Raw genomic sequence first — 27,681 nt, 5'->3', positions numbered from 1 at the left:
CAGCCAACGGCGGGACAACCGGCGACGGAAAGAAGCCAACCGCAACTACCAGGGGGAATGCGCACGGACCTCGCCGCCGCCCTCAAAACCGACCCCTGGTTCCTGGCGAACCCCGACAAGGTAACGATGGCGCAAGACCTGGCATGGGGGGAAGGCAGAATCTACGTCCCGGACTCGCAACGCCAGGCGATCCTGCATAGGTCACACGACGCCAAGCAAGCGGGACACTTTGGGTTCCTCAAGACCCTACACCTAACACGGCGCCAATTCTGGTGGCCCGCGCTCAGGCGAGACGTAAAAACCTACGTGGCGTCCTGCCCAACGTGCGCTAGGGCCAAACGGGCACCAGGCAAACCCGCGGGGCTATTGCAACGGGTGGCAGAACCCTCCCGCCCATGGGAGGAAATCTCTATGGATTTTATAGTGGACCTCCCACCCAGCCAGAAGAAAACGGCCATTTGGGTGGTGAAGGACTACTTCTCAAAGCAGGCCCACTTCATCCCCTGCACGTCGGTCCCATCCTCACAACAACTAGCCAAACTCTTCCTCATCCACGTGTACAGGCTACACGGATGTCCCGCACGTGTGGTGACCGACAGGGGCACACAGTTCACCTCCAAATTCTGGCGGGCCTTCCTGAAGCTGACGGGGACCCAACAGGCCCTATCTACGGCTTGGCATCCGCAGACGGACGGAGCCACTGAGGTTCTTAATGCCACCTTAGAGCAATTTATACGATCATATACGAACTACCACCAAGACGACTGGGCTGAACTGCTCCCGTTCGCCGAAGTCGCATACAACAACGCCGTCCACACGAGCACGGGGAAAACTCCGTTCGAAGTAGTCTCGGGGCGCGACTTCGTCCCCATACCGGAGCTACCTCAACCCCCGGAACCACAGGTGGACGCCAGCGACTGGGGACGGAAGATCGCGGAAGCATGGCCAGTAATCACGGCGGCGCTGAAGGAGGCACAGGCTGCTTACAAAGAGCAGGCCGACAAGCACCGGCGCCAACAACCGACGTTCCAGGCGGGGGATATGGCCTATCTATCCACCAAGTTCCTAAAGTCAACCCAACCCTCGAAAAAACTGGGGCCTAAGTACATCGGGCCGTTCCGAGTCACGCAAATAGTGAACCCGGTAGCAATACGCCTGGACCTGCCACACAACCTCCGGAGGCTCCACCCGGTGTTCCACACCAGCCTCCTAAAACCGGCAACCACCTCCCGATGGCACCCAAGCACGCCACAGCCCGCACCGCTTATGATCGACGGGCAACACCACTTCGAGATAAGGGACATCCTCGACTCCCGCAAGCAACGAGGAACTCTACACTACCTGGTCAGGTGGAAACACTTCCCCCACCCGGAATGGGTGGCGGCGCACAACGTTAACGCGCCTGACCTGACCAGAGCATTTCACCGGGCATACCCCGACAAACCGCAACCAAGGTCAGCAAAACCAAACCCCCCCCCCCGCAGGCCTCCCCCCGCCTCCCGTGCCCCAAGGGAAAGGGCCCCCCCCAAGCCCGCGACTTGGGTGGACCTTCCCCCCCCCGGGACTCACTCCCCCCGCCCCGGGCCCACGGGGTGGTGACAAACGATCGCCAGCACCCTCCCCCCGCCCCCCGGCCGCGGGGGAGTGGCAAGCAAGTCAACAGGGCAACCTGGGGGCAACGCCCAGGAGACACAACAAAGGCGACGCACTCTAAATAAGAAAAGAAGGGCCCTACCTGGAGCTGAGAAGCACCCGACCAGCCACGCCTCTCGCCTCGCCGAACTGAGCCAAACAAACAGGGTGTGGTTGGAGCATGCGCACGCCAGGTCAGAACCCGAGCATGCGCACCATGGACACACCCTGGGAAGGCACGTGGTAGAGGGAGGAGCAAAGGGAGGGGCGACAACTACTCCGGCGGGAACTTTGAAAAAAAAAAAAAAAATGTGGCGTTTTGACAGCTCCACGGGGAAAACCCAGAAACCCGGGGGAGAACACTATTCGGAAAGGGGGCAGTATGTCATGAGTGCCGTTGAGCTAAAGTCATCAGCGCAATGGCACTCATGACAATGACAAGGAAATAGGTGAAGGGGTACAAGTTAAGTAGCCATCAACCTACAACGACTAACGGCCAACAAACAATAGCCAAATGAATCACGGAGCCACCCAAACCATCAGCGGCAATACAACGGGGATCGCCCAGCTGAAAGCAATCAGCAGAAGAATGGAAACCTGATGATGGGCGATCCCGGAAACCCTCACCCACCGGCAGGGCAACGCATGGGACAAAGGGGGGTGACGTGACCGTGAGCGAGGGGGCGCTGACCGGCGCGGGGTATTTAAACCCCGCACCGGCGCGCTCCTGTCACTCTCAGCTTTTTTCTACCAACGCTGTACCTGCCCTGCAATAAACCAGAGCCTGATTCGCAAGACAGTGTCTGAATGTTATTCAGGGGGAGGCAGCGCATGACAGACATCTACCTACAGATGTTACAATATTTTCCCCAAAAGTACCCAAAACTGGACATGACCATATCATGAACATACCCTCAAATTTCTTACATTGCCAATAGAGAAAATCTACATCTTTTTGATACATTCTCTGAGGAGTCCCACAGACTTGGGATGAAATCTTTTCATGGAATAATTTCAAAATCCAAAGAAGCACATTTAACATTTTTAAAAACTTAGATCCATTGATGTTCCATTATTGGATATTCTAATTCCATAAGGCATAAACACCAGTAATTTCAACTTTAAAACTATATTTCAGTTGCTGATATAATTTTGATGTTGCTTTAATTTCAGAAACAGAGACATTAAAAAATGATAGTATTTCAGGCTTCTTTGTGGCAACTAAGGTGTCTGGTCTACACTGAGAAATCAAGACATACTTAAGTTCATTTTATTGGCACTGATGTGTTTTACACAAGGACATTCTACCTGTTATTGCTGAAAATCTTTAAAATCACTTTGTGTTTTGTAATGATTATTTTAAGGATTTTCAACAACTACAAATAGAAATTTCTTTGTCTAATAAAAATCAGTGCCAATAAGACGAACTTAAGCATTTCTTAGTGTCCAACTATTCCAGACTCCGCCCAGTAGAACGTCTTCCCACCTATTTTTAAAGTAGTTTTTCCACAAAGCTAAGCATTCATGACTCAGCATCAAAACCAAATCTACACCCCAATAAGGCTCAAATATATCTGAACTGCACGTATGCTAGTAAATGAAAGATCTTTTTTGCTATATGACTGAAGAAACTGCCAGGAACCTAACTGAGATAGATAATACCTTTCCATGAAGCCCATAAAGGTTGATATTCACTTAATTTCTCATTCTAGTTAAATATAAATGATAAAATACATGTCTAATCATATTTTTGAAAGTCTGGTAAATTAAAACCTCCTTCTTCAAAGATAGTCTCAGCTTAGCCAAAAAAATCCTCAGTGGCCTGCCACATCAGTCTAAAGCAGATCCTGTGAGCATAGGAAATAAAAGTATATAGGATGATATACCCACCAAATAGGTATACCCACCAAATGTAACCTTGCATCACTTTCCAGTTCTAATTATAAATATATTTTTGGAGGACTATTTCTATCTCATTGAAAATCCATAACAAGATTTAGATCACTAACAATTAAGTGATCAAAAGACATAGTAAACAATTTTGAAAAACATCTATGAAATGCTTCTACATAGTTTTTTGAGGACTGTTAAAGTTTACCATACCAATGTGTCAATCAAATGTCTTCAAAAAAATAATAAAATATCCATTATCTACATATTCTTGAGCCCTATAAATCTTTATAGATTTGTTAAATAAAATCATGACTTTGGCAGCCTTAGTACTATTACAACTAATATATGACAAATCCACCCAACCAATATAAGACACAAAAGATTTTTCATCATGGAAACTATGTGTAAAAGGATAACATCCTGTCAGCCCTTCAAAGTAGGCCATGTCACAAGACTGACACCACAAGAAATACTAGAACTCAACTTCACATTGGCTGCAATAGCAGAATCTTGAAAGCCTGACAGTCTATTCCCTCCCCTTCCTCTTATACCAAACAGAGTCAAAGCAGGACAGTCTTAAGTTTCTTTCTCCCGCTTCCTTGTTTAGCTAATGGTCACCACATACCTTCTCCAAGGCTGTGCTCCTCTACACCTCTTCACTGCATAGCTTTTTAAAACAATTTTTAAGCTTACCAACATTAGGTAAAGGTAAAGGTTTCCCTTGACGTAAAGTCCAGTCGAATCCGACTCTAGGGGGCGGTGCTCATCTCCGTTTCTAAGCCTTGGAGCCGGCGTTGTCATAGACACTTCCGGGTCATGTGGCCAGCATGACGACTCGGAACGCCGTTACCTTCCTGCCGAAGCGGTACCTATTGATCTACTCACATTTGCATGTTTTCGAACTGCTAGGTGAGCAGGAGCTGGGATTAACAACGGGAGCTCACCCCGCTGCGCGGTTTCGAACCGCCGACCTTCCGATCGACAGCTCAGCGGTTTAACCCGCAGCGCCACCGCGTCCCTTCAACATTACGTATACCTTTAATATTCCAGCTTAATAACCTAAGCATTGAAATGTAATAAAATAAATAAAAAAGGGTAAGATGTACTTAATGGCAAAATACGAAATGATCATAGATATAAAAATTCTGACCTATATAATAATAATAATAATAATAATAATAATAATAATAATAATAATAGGTATACTTGGGTAAATAAAAAAAATATAAATATAAAAAACTTCAGAAATAAAAGTATAAACAAAAAACATAAAACAATAAGAAAACGAATGACTTTCAAGGAGGCTCTATTTATTTATTTAAAAGATTTATATGGCCACCCATCTTAGATCACAACTCTGGGCAGCTCACAACAACAATAAAACTACAAACACAATAAAGACCATAAAAACAAAACTAAAACCTGGCGCCTCAGTCATCCTCCTGGGATGCCCCAACAAACCACTGATAGGCTCCCATCACATTCCACCTCTATCCCATTCACTACCTAACCCCACTCTTTCCTTCTGTGGTTCCATTAGGCAAACAAGTGCCAACATTATTACTAAAATCAGAACGAGACTGGAAAAGAAGAATCCAAATAAAATACAAAGATGGGCAGATCAATAAATAAATTCAACTAGATTAAATAAAATTCTGGCAGTATGCACTTAGAAATCTAAAATTATAGAAATGAAGAAATCTTTCTTTATGACTCAAGTGGAACAGAACTACAGCAGACAGAATTTTAAAAAGATACAACTTAGTGAAATCAAAATATAGTAACCTTACATTATTCTTTTGCAAAGGGATCAAATACAAATACCAACCTTCTTAAACACTATGGCTTCTTCTTCCCATACAGGATTCACAGCATTGCCTTGAGATGTCTTCGTCTTAAGAGCTTTTCGTCTTGTATCCACAGGCAGACCAAACATATCCACTTCGACGTAAGTTCCAACTTTTTTGTCAGAAAGTAGTTGCCCAGAAATGATCTAAAAATGAAAGGTTTAGACTTTCTATTAACACACCCCTGCTGCAAGACAATACACACTGACTAAATGACTTGTTTTCTTAATACGTAAAGCTTACAATCAGGAGAAAATGTATAACAGGACTTAGTTTGGAGGTGGGTGCCCCTCACCATAGACTGATCGCTCTCTGATTGCCTTGGAAGGAGGCAATCAGGGAGCTAGGACCCATTTGGCCGGTCCATCCCAGGTGCCTGTTGGACCCAGTTGGGTTTTAGAGGGAGCCTGGGTTCATTCCTGAAGGTCTGGTGCACAGTTCAACTGAGGCCTTGGATCGGATGGGCCTATCTGGCTCCCCTCAGTTTATAGAAAAGCTTTGAGTGATGAAATAACAGAAGAGACACTTAGAGTGCCCCTTGGGGACAACAAAGAGTGACTCTGACCATACACGGGTTAGAGTCTTTATTCAGGATTATTTTGTGGTGATAAAGGTGGCAAAAGGTACATATTTTTCTTCCCTTAACAAGTACAAAGATAGCCAATTGGCAACTCTACTGAGAGTGCCTAGGTCCCAACTTGGTAGGAGGGAGCCTGAGTCATACCTGCAAGGCCATTGTGAAGAATATTCTAGGCATCTGTTGGATAAAATTGCTCAGATTTGCTCTAAGTTGGATGTTGGCTATAAGGCAGGTCCTATGGAGGTCTGGCTTTGTTAGCTGGGATGAGTTTGATCCTGCTAGTCCAAGCTAGTCCATGCTTGGGGCTGTGAGTTTGGCCACCTGTATATGGTATTAGACCCATGTCCCTCCTGGCTGGAGGCCTCCTGGGAGATGATGTGTGATTGGGTCCAAGCAATGTGTAATGGTATGTGAGAAAGACCTTGAAAGAAGGGGCGAAGAGATGCTGCCTAGGGAACAGTCGGAAAAGAGACAGCAGAGCCCGCAGCTGCATATGGATGGAGAAAGAGGCTCAGAAGGGATCCGCCCTAGCTCTCCAGGCTGTAAAGGAGATGGTGGAAGATTTGCAAGATTGACATCAGCCTTCCCAGGTAGACCAGACAGGAAACATGACCAGATGAACTAATTCTACTTTATTGTAAATCTTGCAAGTCTGAAAGTACAAATCTCCAGCTGTCTCCTTTACAGCCTGGGAAGCTAGAGAGGGTCAACCAGAATAGCGTAACTTAAATTAAAAAAGAGTCCAAAAAAACCCAACCCCAAACTGAAAATCTATTAATATCAGTTCTTCCAACAGTGCATTCAATGCCACTCTAAATGAGTCTATCCACTTTGCTGCTGGTTGTCCTCTTCTTTCCTTCTACCTTTCCCAGCAATAGAGCCTTCTCCAGAGAGCTTGGGCTTTGCATAATGTGTCTGAAATATGATAATTTGAGCCTGGTCATTTGTGACTTGAGTAAAAACTCTGGGTTTTGTTCCATACACCTTCTATTCTGCTTCTTCAAAGTCCAACTTCCGCTTCCACAGAGCGTCACAGGGAATACCATGGCTTGCATGATTCTGACCTTTGTAGGTCTAGACACATCACAGCATCAGAATATCTTTTCCAAGGTCTCCATGGCTGCTTTACCAAGTGCTAGTCTGTGGTGTATTTCTTACTACTGGTTTCTTTACTGTTGATGGTTGATCTTAAACGGCAGAAGCTATCCACCAATTAGATATGTTCATTATTAATTCTAAGGCTTGTTGTTTTACCTGTTGTCATTAGTTTGGTTTTCTTTACATTTAATTTTAGTCCCATTTTTTACTATGCTCCTTGACCCTTTGCATTTTCATCTATCAAGGTAGTGTCATCAGCATTGTGCAGGTTGTTATTCCTTCCTCCAATTTTAAAACCACACTCATTTCCTTCCAAACCAGCTTCCCTTAATATATATTCAGCATATAGGTTGAATAAATAAGGGGAGAGTATACCGCCTATTTAAAATAGTAGGTAAGTTAATTAAGCTTTTTTTCTTGTCCCAATATGTGTATCACCTCCCTTTTTTCAGTTGTGGGCATAATTTCTACTTTTCTGCTTACAGATATGACTTGTTCAATATGCTTATTACTGTAATAATAACTTGCACATATGAGATTCAGACTTTTTTAAAAAATTGGGAATTGGTTTCTAAGTGCATGAGAAGTTATTTTGGTATATCACGTTCAAGGTGCTTATACAATTTAACAGTATTAAATGAGCAACGGCATACCTACCTTTACAGACAAAGTGTTTGCGACTATTCCGTCTACAATACTTTCCGTAAATGGATCAAAATGCTTGTCTGGTCTTCTCATGAATTCTGGCTTTAGTCTGTACCCACTTTTGCCATTATATTCATACATCCCCATATTTATTTGCATAGACAAATCTAAATAATAAAAAAAATCCTGTTATGGGGTACTACACAAATAAATATTAATGGGACAGCAGAGAAAAACTAACAAATTGACAAAAGAACCACACTGAAATTCCACTGAAGGATTCCCATCCTCTTTAAATGCTCAAAGTTAATATCGTGAAGTTCGTCTGTAAATTAAAAAGCCAGTTTTCCATTCAACATACACTTTGTGTTTATTTTCAAGACTATTCACAAAGGCTTTTTTTTTTACTACATCCAAGACAATGATAAATAATAGATTTTTATGTACATACAGATAGGGTATTTCTGAATATGCTCATCAACAACAGCATCTAAAGTGCTGTGATTTTTGCCTATAGTGCTGTGATAAATCTTCCACTTCACTGTTACATTGCCCACTGAATCTGTGCAATATAACAGTCCAATTGCACGGACTAAAACCAGCTGGGTGAAGAGACCTCTTAGTCTTTGTCCATGGTCTGGTTACATTATGTATTGAAAGTTTTAAAAAGCACCTTATCCCCTCCACAGAGCTGAAAGAGATTCTATTTAAATTCTGGTCTAATTTTTATTTGGATGAAAGGGAGGGAGAGACAATGTCACTTGCCTCACTATATGTTTGGCAGTTGTAACTAAGCAGAAGTGATGTGGTCAGCTGCTAGAGACACACCCCTCTGATAATTAATAACGGCGGACTGTGCTGCCAAGCTCATTAAAACCACATGCCACTTTTTAATAATGTAGCTAGTGCTTTCATGTTGATTTCACACACACTGGTCATCTTTGAAAATATGGATTCTCAGCATCGAATTGGTAATACAGTTCTGAATCAGGTAAATGAAAGGCTTTCTACATCATCATGTTTAAGATTCTAATAGGGAACAGAAATAAACAAACAATCACTTGCCAATATTAATTTCCTACTGTCTATATTCACAAGTTCTTTACTGTTCATATTCATATGCTTATTATATCTTCCCAATCAAATACACTGCTGTTATTAATATGTTTTAATATCATTAGGGAGATAGGATCATAACGTCCATCAAAGAAACATTAAGAAAACCAACCCGTTTTTAAAAGGACTAATGAAATAAGTGGTAGTCATGATTTCCTTAAAAAGCTTCTATTTACATACATTGCTTATTCAAACCAAAGTTTTTAAGAAGCAGTTGGTTTCAACAGAAGTAAGCATGCCACTCTTTAGTTTCTTTAACTTTTCACAAACTAGCTTTCACATTATCCACTATTCCTCGTTATCAGAAAACATACAGTAACATGAAGCTTACCTACAGTTTGGAAGTTGAGAGCAACCATTTGACAGCCTGCATTCCAGAAGAGCTGAGGCATGTAATTTGAGGAATCAACACGTGTCCCTTTTGGGTAAATTCGGCTCAGCTGCATTTTATTATACCTAAATTGTGAGCGGTTAAGACAAAATACAACTGGAGAAACTACTAGATTAAAGGTTTACCCAACAAATTGCTTGTACCTACTTTTTATAATAAATGGTGATGCAACATTCAGCCCATAGTTTTCTCTTATCAGTTGCTATTATCATCTTCATAGGTAGGAAGGGAAATAATTCTGAGAACCTTAACAAAGTAGATTCTGATTTGCACTATGCATATGTTTGACAGGAATTATTGTGGGAAAGAGCAAACCCCCCCAAACAACTTTGTGCCCACGTTCACACTATGGGTGCTAAGATATCAAGCATTCACACATCATTACCCATGCAGTCATGATATAGTGAGCCTTGTCACCTGACATAGGTGTTGGATATCTTAGCCATGTATGGTGGCACTTGAAGAGCTGAAAAATGGCTGCCATCATTATGTAATAGTATTGCCTTCACAGTCCCACAAAGTGCTGGTTTACCGAATCAGAAGTCTGAAGAGCCACTATGAATTCTGCCTTGTATCTGTGCCAAGCTTTTAAAGTTTTGCTGCAAATGAGATCTTTAGACTCTTCATAATATAAAATATTATATAAAATATAATAGCAGCAAAGAAAAAGATTGGTAGAATCCAAGGACTGATCTTATTTCTTGAACAGATCCTGGAAATAAATCTACAAAACTCAAGGTGAATAAATGGATGGATTAGTATGTTCCAAAACACTATATATTCTGGAACAAAATTGTTGCTCAGTTGACACAAAATTTGATAAATGGGGGCAGGAGGAAGACTATAATCTCACTACTGGAAACATGAAAAAACTTCCTCATAATAGTGGAGTTTTAATCCAAAAATGTCACGTCTGATTGGCAGCCATTCTTCAGAGTCTCCAGCAGTAATTATGTTCCTTATCACCAATTACTGTGCTTCTTTTGGTTTTAATTGGAGATGCCATGGAGCAACCATCAAATTTATATCATCTGCTCTACGCTAAATTTTATCCACATAGAATCCACTCTGGGAAACTTTAGATATATCCACAGTATACCATTGATAAACATTTAACTAGGAATGTAAACCCCATGCACTTCTATGTTACTGTTGTCTTCTAAGTTCCAATTGAAAACGATGAATACTTTTGTGAAGAAAAAAAACCCACATTTGATATATTTATCAACATCTTTTTGCTATTGAAGTACTGTACTTATACTGGTGTTGCACGTCATGTTTCTTCAACCTAAATTAATTTTCAATAAGGGTCCTCAGCAGCCTCTATTCCTCAGGTTTGAAAAGTTTTTCTAAGATAATTTTCTCAATTTCAAAGATACTCCACAAACTCAACAGGAGATTTTGTGAGCTGTTCAAGTGCTTTGGTTTCCACAAAGGAAGACATTTCAAAACTCTTGTTCCGTTCTGTAATTTAAAAAGAAAAAAACGGAATAGATTTGCACCCATCACAAAATTTTTTATTTAGGATTACGTTTTGTGTTACTGAACAAAAATAAATCCATGCAGGATCACACCAAAGATTTATCTAGTTCAGCATTCAGTTCGTACAGAGGTCAACTAGAAACCCAGGAATGCCTGTGAAGTAGGAAAAACATATAACAGTTTATGCTCTGGCAGCAGGGGTCAGTGCACTTCAGATATTGAAGACAACAGCCAACCCCGTTTACATTTCTAAGTACATATTTTTATCTGTCCCCCCACCATTTTACATTGGATGAGCCTGGTTTTTCTTAATACTAGACAACCAGCGACTGTTGGGTCATCGTTTCAGAGATATTTCCTTACCAGATTCCTCAATGCCTTCAACGACGGCAGAGCTTCCAATCTGCCGCCTTCACTCGAAAAGTTCTTAAAAATTCAGGGAGACATTCAGAGATGTATCTGCCTTGAAAATAGCCCATGTCATTCATATTGAACTGTTTGGCACAAACTTCAGGAGTTGACCACAGTGAATGTTTTATGGCATGTTGTATTATGTCATAAAATGTTTTATGATAATTTTTATGTTATAAACTGTTTTATAAAATTTGCCAAATTTCTATTCCATGGAAGTCATGGGTCCTGGAGTTTGGACACATTCTATAAGTTAGCCCATTTGAGGGGCCTTGGTTCAAAAATTGTTGCCCGAAGATGCACTGTTTACATGGTATTTACACACTGTTACACACACAATTACACACCTTTTACAAACAGACAAACAGCAGAGTTTTAGTTGTACAGAGATAGGTGATGGGGGGGGACTCCCAGACAACTATCATCTAGACCTGCAATATTCAAACCATGTTCCCCAGAGCTCCAGGGCTCCATAGAGTCATCCAGGGGTTCAACATGACAGTTTACTCTTAATGACTACAGTGAAATTGTAAGATCTTTATTCCTTTGTTTTGTTTAAAAAAGAGAAGTCTGTGACAAGGTATTACATGAAACATATTTGTTTCCACATGGATTTTTCACACTGAGAAAGCTTACTCAGGTATCTCAAGTCTGAAGACTGCTGATCTAGACCAATGATTTGCTTATTTTCATACTGTCCATAAGATTTGTTTTTAATAATCTTCATGACTATTTGCAGCATTATTTAGGGTCCCTTCCTTTCTTCTTGAAAGTATCAGTTTCAGCACAGAGAGTTGTTTTAAACCCCTTGCAGCAAGAACAGACACAAATAATTCATTTGGCATCTCTGCAATCACCTTATTTTTTTCTTTTAATGTTGTGGTCATTCATCAGATCAATGTTTTTTTTTTTTTTGCCAATTCTGGATTTCTGTGTATTTATATATTTTTTTCATGAGTTTAATATTATTAGCAATTTTTGTTTAGTCGCTTCCGACTCTTCGTGACTTCATGGACCAGCCCACGCCAGAGCTTCCTGTCGGTCGTCAACACCCCCAGCTCCCCCAGGGACGAGTCCGTCACCTCTAGAATATCATCCATCCACCTTGCCCTTGGTCGGCCCCTCTTCCTTTTGCCCTCCACTCTCCCTAGCATCAGCATCTTCTCCAGGGTGTCCTGTCTTCTCATTGTGCGGCCAAAGTATTTCAGTTTTGCCTTTAATATCATTCCCTCAAGTGAGCAGTCTGGCTTTATCTCCTGGAGGATGGACTGGTTTGATCTTCTGGCAGTCCAAGGCACTCTCAGAATTTTCCTCCAACACCACAGTTCAAAAGCATCGATCTTCCTTCGCTCAGCCTTCCTTATGGTCCAGCTCTCGCAGCCATATGTTACTATGGGGAACACCATTGCTTTAACTATGCGGACCTTTGTTGTCAGTGTGATGTCTCTGCTCTTAACTATTTTATCGAGATTTGTCATTGCTCTTCTCCCAAGGATTAAGTGTCTTCTGATTTCCTGACTGCAGTCAGCATCTGCAGTAATCTTCGCACCTAGAAATACAAAGTCTTTCACTGCTTCTATGTTTTCTCCCTCTGTTTGCCAGTTATCAATATAATGCTCAAAATTCATAATGGCATGTTTACCCTGGGCTAGGAAAGTTCAATGCATCCCAAGCAGAAAAATATTAGAAATATAAATATTTCCAAAGTATACATTCTAACCAAATGTCTATTATCATACTTTTGAGTACCTCCTGAGAATTTAGAGAAATTTGACTAACACCGTCAAATTTGCCTTTCAGCTTCTGTCAGTCATAGATTTAGGAACTCAGCTACTGCTGCCTTCTGTAGAAATCCCATGACGCAGCTAAAGGCTTAGCTTTATTGCAAGCAAATTAGCGATCAACTCATATATTTAAATAAATTCAAACCCATTTATCATGTTTCCCACATTTAATCAATCTCATTCTAACTTTACATTTCTCTCCCCCTTGGAGGCTGCAGTATCCCTGCATTCTCCACATTCCCTTGCACAAAAGTAGGCAAAGCACTAAACTCAGTCTGAGGAATCTCCTCCCTTCCCAGTGTCCTCACATCTTCCCTTTCAGGTCCTTTCAGGAACTTTCCTCTTTTGAAATCAAATATGACTGTCAAAAGACTTCCTTAGCAATTTTCGTCTTATATACAGTGTAACTTAGGTTTGGTAACACTGGGGCCACTGCCTCCAATAGTTTCAGCAACACTCACATTTTATGCAAGGCCTTGACCAAAACTGAGGTCTCATCTCTATGTTGGTTAGTTTCCTAATCTCTTCTGTGTCACAGTCAGTTATGGTATCTAAAAAATCATTATGTTTCTTGTGAATGAAATACCTATTTTCCCAGTCTGTATGAGAGTAATTTATGTCAGTCATTTGCAACAACACTTTCTCTGCTGGATGCTTTTCTAATTTCTGTCTCAAGGTCATTCTGAACACTTTAAACAGGGGATAATAGCATGCATGTAACGCTATACCACAGCAATTCTGTGATGAAATCTACCCACATGGAGGTTTCTACAGTAGCATATTCATACATGGGCATATTCGTAGAGCCCTGCTGATCCAGATAGCTGTTTCGCTGATTAATGGGTTGCCTTTAGTAAGCCAGCCAATTGGGAGGTGACAATTTTCTAAGTTCTCCTAGTCACTACAAAGAAGATTGTCAATTCCTTCGACTGCCACCAGAGCACAACAAAGAACAACCCTGTAGTGACCCAAATACCCATCCTAACCACTTTGTGCCAGTCTTCCACCTGCTTTGTATAGCCATGGAAGATGAAAAAGAAAAAAAAAAGATGGGGCACAAATACTTTATTACAAAATCTCAGTCCCAGTGAGTTTCAAAAAGCAGATTGTAAGAGTTTTGGAGAATGAACAAGGATGGCGCCATACAGATCTAAATAGGTCAGGCTCTGGAATGAGATTATCACTTTGCACCAAAGGCTATAAAAAGAGGTGGAAATAATTGTTCTCCTTTTGAAACTACATGGCAGCCATTATTTTTGCTTCTTTCTCTATTGCTCATCAAAATTTCAGGTGATCTGATTGGGGGAGAGAGAGAGAAAGAAAGAAAGAAAACATACATAATTATTATAAATAAGATGCTTCTATTATTAGGCAGAGAGGAAAACATTATAGGTAGACAGACAGAATTTATATTTATATCATATCAGCATTTCTTGATATTCCTATTTTTTGTGTCATCTGTAACATAGTTAATTTTATTATTGCTAGCCTTGGGCATATTTATTCATAGAAACAGGTATTCTGAGAAATAAGAAACAATGGCAGAATATTGCAGGGAATGCTTTAAAAATGAGCATGAGATAAAGGAGATGGGAGCACTTAGAATTTATTTATCATATTTATATATTGGGTTTTTCGTGTTTATATATTGGGTTTTTGTAATGATTACAATGGGTTGGGTGTAGTTTTTTTACACGCCAAGCCCTTAATAGGGTTTGGCATATAAAAAAAACTGCATATTACTGAGTTCATCTATTCCCATTCATTGTGCATTCACCTGACCCTTCAATAACACTAATTTACATCTGGAGTCAGCAAAGTTTTAGTGATCTCAGTTTTTTGCGAGAAAAAATTAATCAGTTTTAGTAGCTTCAAAAGAGTTTGCTCCAGTTAGATTTGTTTGGAATAAGCCATTGGTTACACACAGGCAACCCACAAAATGACAGAACTATTTCCACTTACTCCCTGCATGGACTGTTTACCCTAATAAAGCTGTGAGCTACACTGTTGGGAGTGTGCGCTCATAATGGGCAGGTCATACACAAGAGGCCAAACTACATACAATCCAGTTGAAAAGGAAAAGGCAACCACTTCGTATTCTACCAAAAGAACTAAATGGCAATGTCAACTTGATACTGGACCCTCCTAGGTTGGAGGGATTCCAAGAACCTACTGGGGAAGAACAGAGGGTAAGTATCGCTGGCCCTTATGTTATGGCTGGATTAAAGGGGAAAGGATATCCAGCTGCCAATATGCTCAGAGATAAAAGGAAAGTTCAGTGCTACAAAGATATGCATAACACTGATACACATAATGTCAGAATCATGAATCAAAGCAAAGTCAATATTAAAGCAAACATGCTTTAACTAACAGAATCAGCTAACTGAAATAGACCGGAATGGTCACTTCACAGCAGAGAGCATCAGATTTTCTACATGTAAATCCCAGAAGGAGCAGCCATGTTATCAAAAGAGGGTCAAAGTTGGTGCTTAGATATAACCTGGGAGGCCCAGTGCAGGCTACATGTGAGTTGGGGGAGGCTGGGGAAGGGGGGTGCTGCTGTGCTGCAAGAGTGCAGGAAGGCCATGGGGTGGAGGACTTGGCGCTGCACAAGTGCAGGAAAGCCAGAGAGACTTATCGGAGCAACTTGCGACCTTCCCGGCCGGCTTCCCCACTGACTTTGCTGGTGGGAAGCCAGCAGGGAAGGTTGCAAATGGCAATCACATGATCACAGCTCCCTGTGACAAGTGCCTGGATTGCAATCACGTGACCGCAGGGGTGCTGCGATGGCTGGAACTTTGAGGATCAGTCATACATCCATTTTTTCAGCACTGCTGTAACTTTGAATGGTCACTGAATGAATGGATATAAGCTGAGGACTATCTGTATATTGTTTACACAACAGCAAAAAGGATGTCATACTAATTACAGAATGCTTGAAATGATGCCTATGAAAGTTTAACCACTGGACATTCTGGAAAGTGAAGAAGGTATAGAAAATATTGCTATCAACAAAACTGCAAGAGTTCATGAGAAACCAATAGTACTGATTAAAAGCTTCCAAAATAATGCAGTTCAAGTGTTACGTTTAGTTTGTAAACTAGTATTGGTCAAGGGACTGGAACAGATTTATGTTCATTTCACCCTGCCCCCAAGTGCAAAAGAATACTAAAATCACTGAACAATGGCACTTGTCTCACATGCTGGTTAGATATTATCAAGACCTTGTAATCCAGAATTCAACAATATGTGGAATAATTCCATGTATGAGAACTGACAGATATATAAGCAGAAAAGGCACCAAAATCACATTGCTAATATCCAATAGATAATTGGGAAAAGAGTATGTCAACACTGTTGCCTAATTTATATGCAGATTTTTTAAAAAAAAAAAATCTCAATCATGTTTAATCGTGTCCGATTCTCGGAGACTGCCTGGATAAGTCTCTGCAATTTTCTCGACAATGTTTTACGGAAGTGGTTTGCCATTGCCTTCTTCCTAAGGCTGAAGGAGACAGAGGGACTGGCCTATAGTCACCCAGCTGGCATTGTGACTAAGGCGGGACCAGAACTCACAGTCTTCCAGTTTCTAGCCTGATGCCTTAACCACTATACCAAACTGGTTCTCATATGTAGAATATAGCATATAAATGCTGGACTAGAAGAAATAGAAATAAGAGTTAAAGTTGTTATATAAAAAACCCCAGAAATGCTGATAATACGACTTTGATGGCTGGGAATGAGGAAGACTCAAGAAATCATTTGCTGAAGGTGAAAGTACAGAAACCCATCTGTTCTTGTTATGTATTTTAAAAGTAAGATAATGTCAATAGGCAGTTCCAACTCAGTAGGATGAAATATAGGTAGTCCTTGGGTTATAACAATTGGAACCAGAATGGCTATCTCTAAGCGATGCAGTTGTAAAGCACGTTATCACATGACTGTGTCGCTTAGTGATGGCAGTTCTGGCATCCTTGGTTGCCATCGTTAAGCAAGGACCGTGGGGATCGTTAAGTGAGAAACTCATGTGACCGTGACTTCCACCTTCCTGCCAGTTTCCCCATTGCTGTGGGAAGCCGGCAGGGAATGTCGGAAATTGCGATCATGTGTCTGCTGGGATGCTGCAATGGCTGGAACTCCAAGGACCAGTTGTAAGTACCACTCATGCATCGCTCATCACCATCGTAAATTTGAATGGTTGCTGAATGAGTAGTTGTAACCGGAGGACCACCTGTAGAGTAATAATCTATCTACTACTAAAACTCTCGTGTCTGTTTGATACTTTGTAATCTTTAACTGGGCGAAATGGTGTATTGTAGGGCAACAGTTTTTGAACCAAAGTACCTCAAATGGGCTAACTTACAGAATGTGCCCAAAATTTGGGACCTGTGACTCCCATGGGACTGAAATTTGGCAAAATTTATAAAACATTTTATGACATTAAATTGTCATAAAATATTTTATGACACAATACAAAATGTCATAAAACTTTTGCTATGGTCAGCTCCTGATGTTTGACTGTGCTATACAGTTCAGCGTTGGCTACTTTCAAGGCAGATACATCTCTAAATGTCTCCCAGAATTTTTAAGAACTTTTCCAGCACATTAGAAGCTGTTGTTGAAGGCATTGAGGAATCTGGTAAGGAAATATCTCTGAAATGATGACCCAATGGGTCACTGGTTGTCTAGTAGTCTTAATTACGCTAGACTCAAAAATTCACTGGGATGGTGAGTCTGTAGCCATGAAATGTGTGCTCCTTAGGAGAAAAACAGTGACAGATCTAGACAAATACTGAAGTGCAGAGACATTACACTGACAACTAAGGTATGTATTGTAAAGATAATGATTTTCCATATTGTGTCATAAGGCTGTGAAAGTATATATATGGGGAGAGAGAGAGAGAGAGAGAATTGGCATAAGCATACATACCAGCCTTCTTCAATTTTGTGCTTTTCAAATATAAAGAATTATAATTCCCCAAATTCCCATCTGTATGAAATATCCACATGAGGCTTTTACATACATGCATTTATTCAGTGATCTTCCAAAGTAAACAAACAATAAAATGAGTATGAATAGCGTGATTCATCATTCTCATCCATTGCCAGTAATAACTAGATTCAGTCAGGTGTAAACATCTTTTGAGAAAACAAGTAGAGCATGCTGTAAATATCAGAAGTTGCCTAGCAGAAAAACTGAAGACAGCATTGGAAGCCATAATTCCTTTCAGCAGTGCCTATTGTAATTCAGCGGATGCAGACTTCCCTTGAAAAGGTAGCAGCAGAAGACACAACTGCCTACTCTGTCAAATGAAGTGAAGCAGGACAGGGTCTCAAAGGGGTTCTGCTCTAAGTAAGGAAAATGTAGTAATGGACATTCCCAGCAAGGTGCTTTTAGCAACAACCAGCAGGAAATCTTAAGTACGGACCATTAATTTCTAATAAATGATTTAAAAATAAGAAAAACAATCCAATGTGTGCATTCCTGTTCTGTGTTGTGCCTGTAAATGAAAACATTTTGCAGAAAATAAAAAAACACCATAAACCAAAACAATGCAAACAACCTTTAATATCTCTACCTTGCTCCACAAAACAACCAAGTTTCTGGCACAATACAATAGTACCACAATACTACTTTTAAAATACTGTGGAGCATAAGCCCACCTTGCCCATCTTACCTCTCTCCGAACTGAGAGGAAGAGGGCTTTTCCCCCTTTTTTTACACTGTCCAGCCTGTTCATTAGTAAGTGAATAGATTCCTTAAGAAGTTGCCAGAAGATTTCACAGCTGTCTTGTGGAAGAAACTTAAAGCTTCACTCTTCAGAGGAACTGCCAAAACATCCCCATGTAACTTGGAAACTTTCATAATCCAGTATTAACAAATAGTGGCACCGTGTAATTTTTCAGTTTACTACTTTGTCTTGGAAATGCAAAGAAGATTGATGATACACGCTACACCCAGCCAACGCCAAGTGGTGAGAAGTGAATAATCCACATACTTACTTTTAGAAGTCTCAAATGACTCAAACTTTACAGGCTGTATATAATTGACTAAGTTTGACATTTCCTCAGTAGCCATGGCCTCACTTCCAGCTGTCCCCTAGAACAGAGGTAGACTAATGTCAATAACAGAATGTCTTTCATTGAGAAGGCTGACTGAACTTCTACAGGAGTGAAATAGTTCTGCTCCTCTCTTTTAAAAGTTTCCATACCCCAAAGGGAGAGAAATTAGTTTTAAATTTATTTAAATTTAATTTTAAATTCATTTTAAATTTTATTTAGTTTTAAATTGATTAATTTATACAGTGGCCATATAAATTAGATTAATAAGTAAATAAATAATCCTAAAGTGTGATAAAGAAATACACATAAGCCAACCATTTATTTTATTTTACTTACTCAGAGCTAATTCAGTTCTCTAAGCAATATACCACAGTATATATGGGCCAGCATCTCTACACATTTCAGCATCTGCTGTCACTGAATATACTCTTTCCAAAATAAAAAGCCTATGGGAGCTATTTACAAATGGTTGCTTCATTATACTAAATTAGACAGGGAGATATGGAATAAAGAATTGGAATGCTGGTGCATGAACATCAACAGAAAGCCTTTTTGACACCCATATTTTCCACCACTATAGATTTAAACTAGTATTCACTCAGCAAAATTATTACATGTGTATTGGACTCTTACATGTCTTTTTTAGAAGAAACAAACAGCTTCAACTAACTACTGGGAAAGTGGTCGATATTATCTGATTATATGCTACAATGAGTCATTATAGACAGAAATTATTTCATACATCAATCTTGGAAGACTTAACTTTTTTATTTTTTAAAGATATATATTCAGAGTTTGGAAATTAATGGATGGATAATAGCAATGGATCCTGCATATTGTTATGGTCACAAAGAGATTACTACAAGGCCAGAAGGAGATTATTTTGCCAACAGTTATAAGAACTCACCTTACCTTCTACTTTTGAACAAGCACATGCCAGCAACATTTCAGTTATAATTTTACCTTTCTTGTTTATTACAAAGTGCTTACATATTAATATTGCAATTCTATAATATTACATTTGTGCATGTATAGGGCTAATTTCTGTCTCTCCTGGGGAGGTCTTTTTTTTTTTTTGCATAGGATAATAAAATAAAACAGTGATATACAGCAATTAAAATCCAAGACTTAGAAACTTAAAAACCAGCAGCAATGAGAGAGGAATAGAAAAGACAGTGATCAAGACATAGAGTGAGTTGATGGGTATTTTCATCTTATTGGAGCCAGACTTTTTCCACATATGAATAAGGCACAGGGGAACTAGGTATGGAGATACAGGAAAGCAGAGGACTAGATATGCCTCAAATAAATTCATCTAAAACTGGAGATCTCTTCCATACGTTTTGGACAGGCAGTGAGAAATACCTGATTGATACATGGGTTTTGGTTTCTGATATCCACAAGATGGCAGTACAATACTGACTCATGTGGACAACTATGTAAACATATTTCCAAGTCACGCCAGGACAATTTGTACTTCAAAATGATTCATTCCTTACTTCATCCATTGATGATTTTTTGCAGTCATCATCATAGTCATCATCCTCGTCACTCTCAATCTCTGCTTCACCTGCAATATTTTAATTGGCAAAAAGAAAGCTTCATGGGAACATCAACCAATACTCACACATTTTTTATATAAAAATAACTTTGCTTCAAAGCAAATGCATTATCGTAAGACCTATTGCAGCAATGTTTTCCTCCCAAATTATTCATGAGACGAACAACCAAAACAGTCCCTTCTATGCCTAAAACAAACAAACAAAAAAGCATCATGACCCTACTTAGGCATTTTAATTTTTTAATATCATGGAAGTCATTATCTATGTTTTCTTTTCCATTGGTGATTCAAGTGGTTCTTCACTTCTGCCTGAGATATGTGCAAAGGTTGTTCCCATTACTCACAGCTTTTCCTCCATTGCTGGAATACTACAATAATCTTGCTAAGGGCTTTTCTTTCTTTCTTTCTTTCTTTCTTTCTTTCTTTCTTTCTTTCTTTCTTTCTTTCTTTCTTTCTTTCTTTATGGAAAATGAACAGTAGAAATGCAGATACATATACGTACCTGTCATGAAAATAGATAGGTAGAAATAGACACACACGCACAGACACAGAGATGTAGTATCACTCAACACACCCTAAAATTGACTTCACCCACTTCTGACAACTGATCTCAGATGCAGAAAGGAGGCTAATGCATTAAGTGGTTCCATTACTGGTGTTCTTCTCTTGTTTTTGAGGAGAGGAATGAAATAAGAAGGCCACAGACTGCCTGCATTTTGTTGTAGAGAAAAGTCCAGTATCTCTCAGCTGAACTTGTTCTCCAGCCTCAAGCCCCCATGAGCAGGGAATCCCAAGAAGCGTTATTTCTGTCTGCCCCTTAAGGCTTGATGCAATCTTGAGCATTTCATCAGGGTTTTCCCCCCTCTTCTTCCAAATACTGTGTTCCACTGTTGGCTACCACATATAGTATACCTCATTCAATAATATAAAGAATTTATAATTCTTTATAAACACCATTCTAATGTCATAAATCAAGGGAAAGGCAAAAGGTAGATCTGGGTGTACTAGTAAATCTCTGGGTGACTTGTGGTGAATTTACAAGACTTTTTTTTAAAGTGCTAGTCAGGCCCCTTATACAATGGCACAATACCAGGTTATAACAGCTACGTCTTGCCACAGTTAACTCTGCCTGTCTGGTTTGGACATCTCAGGAAAGCCTGCTAAGAGCCCCTTTTTTGTTTGAGGTTTATGGGCCTTGGGCGAGATGAAAAGCCTTCTTGGTGGCAGTTCCTGTATTTTGGAATATTAGGAGTCGGATGGCACCCTCCCTTCTTGTATTCAGGAAGATCCTGAAAATCTTCCTTCTTCAACAAGCTTTCAGCATTAGCTGACTGGCACATGGATATTCCTCTACACATGTACATTTCTGTTCTATTTTTAACTGGTATTATTTCTCATCTGTTTCACTTTGCTGTACAATATTCATAATATGGGGGCAGGTAACAAATATAGCACATAAACAAACAAACACTTTTCAAAATATTCAACGACAGTAGTAATAAAATGACCACATACACACACTCCTTATATCTTTAAAAAGATGAAAGGGGGGGGGTAAACCAAGAGTGATATGGAAGTGAAAAACCTGTGCTCAATTCACTTCTGGAGTTCAGACATTGTGGAAGGAGGGGCTAGTAGATCTCAGAGTGGTGCTGCTGGTGTCCCTTTCTCTGTCCCTCTCTCCCTTCACAAATCTGAAAGTCATGGAAATAAGTTGGTGTGGAATCAATTATGAAAGCCACAAAAGTTCTATAACTGACTTCAAAGTCTGGGAGGGAGTGGAAAGAATTAGTGCAGTTCAAGGCCAAAACTCTGTAAAGTAAAACCGTATAGTTCTTCCCAACTCTCATTCAGATAGACACCATAGAGTTATCTCAAACAGTTACAAGGATTTCAGAAGGAATAATAAATACCACCCCAACACAAACTTGCCTTCCTGATCGTTGATACCAAAACGCTATTGTTTTATTTAGAAAACTCCTTGATGTATATGACTGATGAACAGGTCTCAGTTATGTGTGAGCGCTTATAAACTTGACAGTAGTAATATAGTATTAGGCCTAAAGTGTCTGGTGGTTACTACATTTACTTTCCCTTTTATTTGGAAGGTAGGATGGGATGGCTGGGATGGGAGTGGGCGTAGGGATGGACAGGGCTCTTAACTTAAGAGTGCCTAGTAACTTTAGGCATCATCATCTGGACTTGGAGGTTAAGGCTCAATCCAATATGTACTAGTTGAATAGGAGTATATGAAGTGCCCTTTCACTGAGGGGGATAATTAGTCTCCCTAGTCTATTATTGTGTGGCAGTATGTTTCAGGTGGAGATGCTGGGGAATGAACCCAGGATATTTGGCATTTGAAGCATGTTCTCCACTATTATGCTTAATACCTTTCCCCAAATTATAAGTGAAGCAGCTGGGATCACATTTATTATTTATTTATTTATTTTTCAAATTTCTATCACTGGCCATCTCTCCTGAAAAGGGGACTCTGGGCAGTTTACAATAAGATCAAAACTAAAACATATAAATTACAATATAAATAGATCAATAAAAAGATAAAATAGATATAAAATATAAAATCCAAGCAGCACAGATCTTATTTGTTGGGGAGAGATCTATGATACTACCCACCCCCAAGATGAACTGGTGCCCCTCCCACCCCAAGCGAGGTGGCAGAACAAGGTTTTCAAGTTCTTCCGGAAGGCCGGGAGCGAAGGGGCCTGCCTCACCTCCAGGGGCAGAATGTTCCAGAGGGCGGGTGCCACTGCAGAGAAGGCCTGCCTCCTGGACCCCGCCAGGTGGAATTCCCTCACTGGCGGGGTTTGTAGCATGCCCTCTTCGCATGACCAGGTGGGGCGGGTCGATGTTAGGGGGTGAGACAGTCCCTTGGGTAACCTGGTCCCATGCCATGTATGGCTTTAAAGGTGACAACCAACACCTTGAATTGGACCCGGAAGCAAACTGGCACCCAGTGCAGCTCGCGCAGCAGTGGTGTCACATGTGCCGATCTTGGGGCACCAATAACTGCTCACGCGCTGCATTCTGGACCAGTTGAAGCTTCTGTATACTCTTCAGGGGTAGCCCCATGTAGAGCGTATTACAATAGTCTATGTGGGAGATGACCAGGGCATGAGTGACTGTTCGGAGAGCCTCTCAATCCAGGAAACTGGATTGAGAGGCCCTCAACATGAAGTTGGCAAAGCTGGCACACAACATGAAGTTGCGCAAAGGCCCTTCTGGCCACAACTGCCACCTGCTCTGCGAGCAGGAGTCGTGAGTCCAGGGGGAGCCCCAAGTTATGCACTGGGTCTGAATGGGGTAGTGCAACCCCATCCAGAACTAAAGATGATAACTTCCCGGATACAGAGGAGCCATCAACCCACAGCCACTCTGTCTTACCAGGGTTCAGTTGAAGCCTGTTGTTCCCCATCCAGACCCCCACAGCCCCCAGGCACTGAGAGAGGGCAGCTACCACATCACTTACCTCACCCAGGATGGAGATATATAACTGAGTATCATCCACATATTGATGGTACCTCATCCTGTGGTGACGGATGATCTCACCCAGGGGTTTCATGTAGATGTTGAATAGGAGAAGAGAACCGAACCCAACCCTGCGGCACCCACAGTGATGGGGTCAAGGGGCAGATCTCTCCTATCACCACTGATTGGGACCAGCCCTGGAGGAAGGAGGTGAACCAGCATAAGGCTACACCACCCACCCCCAACCCCGAGCCGACCCAAAAGGATACCATGGTATCGAAAGCCGCTGAGAGGTCAAGAGCCAGGATGGATGCACTCCCTCCATCCTGCTCTCGCCAGAGATCATCCATAAGTGCAACCAATGCAGTCTCTGTCCCATATTCTGGCCTGAAACCTGACTGAAAGGGGTCCAGATAATCCGTTTCCTCCAGAATCCTCTGGAGCTGCAATGCAACCACTTTCTCAACCACCTTTCCCAAAAAGGGAAGGTGGGAGACAAGGCAAAAATTGCACAGTATAGTAGGGTCCAGGGATGGCTTCTTGAGGAGGGAGTGTGCCAGCACCTCCTTGAAGGCAGCTGGAAACTCCCCCTCTGTCATGAGTGCCGTTGAGCTGAAGACATCAGCGCAATGGCACACATGACAATAACAAGGAAACAGGGGAAGGGGCTCAAGATAAGCAGCCATCAACTCACAAAGACGAAAGAACAAGATACAATGGCTAAACGGATCGCGAGGCACACCCAAGCTGTTAGCGCTAGCGCAACGGAGATCGCCCAGCTGACAGCAATCACCGGAGGAATAGGGAAACCGATGATGGGCGATCCCGGAGCGCCAGCGGGGCCTCGCAACCCCTCACCTACTGGCAAGACAGCATGTTGGACAAAGGGGGGGTGACGTAACCTCGAGTGAGGGGGCGCTGACCGGCGCGGGGTATTTAAACCCCGCACCGGCGCGCTCCTGTCACTCTCAGCTTTTTTCTACCACTGTATCTACACTATGAATAAACCAGAGCCTGCTTCAATGGAATCAGTGTCTGTGTGTTACTCGGAGGTAGGCAGCGCATGACACCCTCCCTCAAGGATGTATTAACCATTGCCTAGACCCAACCACAAGTCACCTCCCAAGCCGATTTTACCAGCCAGGAGGGGCATGGGTCAAGATGGCATGTGGTTGCATTTGCAGTCTGGAGGATCCTGTCCACTTCCTCAGGCCCAACAGGATCAAACCGTTTCCAGATAACAGGGTAAGAACATCCCCTCGGCATCTCCCCAGACTGTGCCTCATGCTTAGAGTCCAACTTAGAACGAATCTGAGTGATTTTATCCTGCAGATGCTCAGAAAACTCCTCTGCATGGCCCTGTAAATGGATCACCGAATCCCCCTTACCCAATAGGGATCGGGTAATCCTAAACAGGGCTGTTGGGTGGCATTCTGCGGACGCAATAAGAGTGGAGAAATATTGATGTTTTGCTGCTCTTACCGCCACAAGGTAGGCCTTAATAGCAGCTCTTGCTTGTGTTCGGTCAGATTCAGTCCTTGTCTTCCTCCAGTGGCGCTCTAGACGTCTCTTGATCCTCTTCAAAATCTGCAGCTCCTCTGTAAACCATGGGGAGTGCCGGGTTGGATGAGGCAAGAGAGGTAGCACAGGCACAATCCTGTCCAAGGCTCCAGCCGCCTCCCTATTCCAGGCTGTGGCTAGGGCTGCTGCTGGACCGTGCAGTAGATCTTCTGCTATAACCCCCAGCTCCCTCTGAAACCCTACTGGGTCCATCAGTCGCCAGTGGTGGACCAATTGAATGGGCCCTGCCTCCCTGCGGAGTGGGGCAGCACCAGAGAATCTCAAGGCCACCAGGGCGTGATCTGACTATGACAATGGGGACAGGTCTAACTCTCCCCTCAGATCACATTGCCACTGCTCCGACAAGAAAACCAAGTCCGGAATGAGGCCACTGTCTCGAGTTGGGTCCTGAATAATCTGGGACAGGCCCATGACCACCATGGTGGCCATGAACTCCCAAGCCGCCTCCGAGGCATGCCCCAGGGATGGCAGATTGAAGCCCCACAGAACCATAAGCCTGAGGTACTCCCCGCCAGCCCCAAGACCGCCTCCAGCAGCTCAGGCAGGGAGGTTGCCACACAGCAGGGAGGCTGGTACAGCAGCAACACCCCCAACTGCTCTTGGGAACCCAACTTGAAAAACAGGGTCTCACAACCGGCCACTTGCGGAGCAGTGCCCCTGAAGGCCACTAGAGACTCTTGGATCATAACGGCTACCCCTCCTCCCCTGCCCCGGCATCTTGGCTGATGCCACACCTGAAACCTGGCTGGGCACATTTCTGAAAGGGCTACCCCACCGTCTGGGCCCAGCCAGGTCTCAGTAATACACGCCAGGTCTGCCCCCTCCTCTGTGATTAAATCACATATAAGGGGGGCCTTGTTGTTAACTGACCTGGTGTTAAGCAGCAGCAGCCAGAGGCCGGGGCCCTCAAGGATCTGCTGACCAGGGCCTGGGTCTGAATGCGGAGGGCAGGAACACGCCACCAGTAACAAACACCAGGGGCATCTTCCCTGAAGATGGCCGGCACTCCGGTTCCCACCATAACATCCTCGGCCCATCACCACCTTGATAGAGTGACCTGCCCTACAGCCCCCAGAGTTTCCAGGCCCAGTTGCCTCCATTCCCGGTCCTCCGGAAACCCTGGATTGAAAATGGTATTTTCTTTTACTTTACAAATGTTCACTTCCATAGAAGCACTTCATTTCATATCACACAAAATGATAAAGGGACAGGGGAAAGGCTTAGTTTACGTTATTTAGGATAAGAAAAGGACAATTGCATTTCTAAGCTGATTACTGATATAATGCTGTTGAATCGGTGCTATGCTATTTGCAACTATGTGCCTTTCAAAGAATCTGTTTCTCCATTGAGATAAAGTGGTGACCAGGACAAATGGATAGCATCAAATATCTGTGATCACATCTTGTATTTATTTTTAAAATTCATATGTCTTACGTCTATTATATAGAGGCCAACTTTGACTGCATCTGTTCCTTGCTCAAAGTGTATTTACGTCTGTTCAATTTGGGGTGGGTGGGTAAAATAAACAGCAAAAACAATGTATTTCTTTCTCCTATGAAATGGGAATGCTGTGAAGTGGAAAGAAACCAAGTTATTGGTCCAAAGTGTTCCAAAAGCATTTAATAATGAAGCAAAAGGAAATATCCCAGGTCCTATATGACTCAGAATATGGTGTTTATTCTTAGCAATTGAGGGATATGGATGCGCCCCTTGGCACAGAAGGCTTCATAATGGAAACTGCCATTGCTTTGGTACTATGAGGGGTAGCTCCTAGAGTTGATATTAAAAGCTGATATTTTTTTAACAAGCTTCTGAATGGATGCTAACAAGTGAGAACTTGAGAGCAATACTGATACGTGTGACATAAAAAGAAGGATGCTGCTGTCATGGAAACAGACTGCAGGGAGTCAGACACATTGAAGTAAGGCTGGCAGGAATCATAAGACTTGCATCACACACTCACTGGACTATGTTCAGCCTAAACTGTGTGCAGTAGCTACAGTTAGGACTTGCCAATGTTACGTCTGGTATCTAGTGCTCTGAATTCTACTTCCTCCTCAAAAGCAAATTTTCTAGCCCTCTCAAATATTAATCAAGGCATATTCAAAATA

The 27,681-nt window shown here is 42.0% G+C and overlaps 1 protein-coding gene across 1 annotated transcript in view; it reads right to left on the bottom strand.

The window, feature by feature from the left end:
* The window catches only part of PLCB1 (phospholipase C beta 1), a 496,305-nt gene that overhangs the window by 92,360 nt on the left and 376,264 nt on the right, over nt 1-27,681 (bottom strand). The window contains exons 15-20 of the mRNA XM_063316122.1: nt 20,442-20,512; nt 18,883-18,979; nt 10,582-10,666; nt 9,143-9,267; nt 7,708-7,862; nt 5,354-5,518 (exon numbers count right to left, since the gene is read on the bottom strand). Of these exons, the coding sequence (XP_063172192.1) occupies nt 5,354-5,518; nt 7,708-7,862; nt 9,143-9,267; nt 10,582-10,666; nt 18,883-18,979; nt 20,442-20,512 (698 nt within the window). The remainder of the gene's footprint in view (nt 1-5,353; nt 5,519-7,707; nt 7,863-9,142; nt 9,268-10,581; nt 10,667-18,882; nt 18,980-20,441; nt 20,513-27,681) is intronic.

Source organism: Candoia aspera, chromosome 1, assembly GCF_035149785.1.
Source record: "Candoia aspera isolate rCanAsp1 chromosome 1, rCanAsp1.hap2, whole genome shotgun sequence".
NCBI classification, from domain to species: domain Eukaryota; kingdom Metazoa; phylum Chordata; class Lepidosauria; order Squamata; family Boidae; genus Candoia; species Candoia aspera.
Note: the sequence above shows the minus strand (reverse complement) of the source record. Positions and strands in the feature narration are given on the sequence as shown.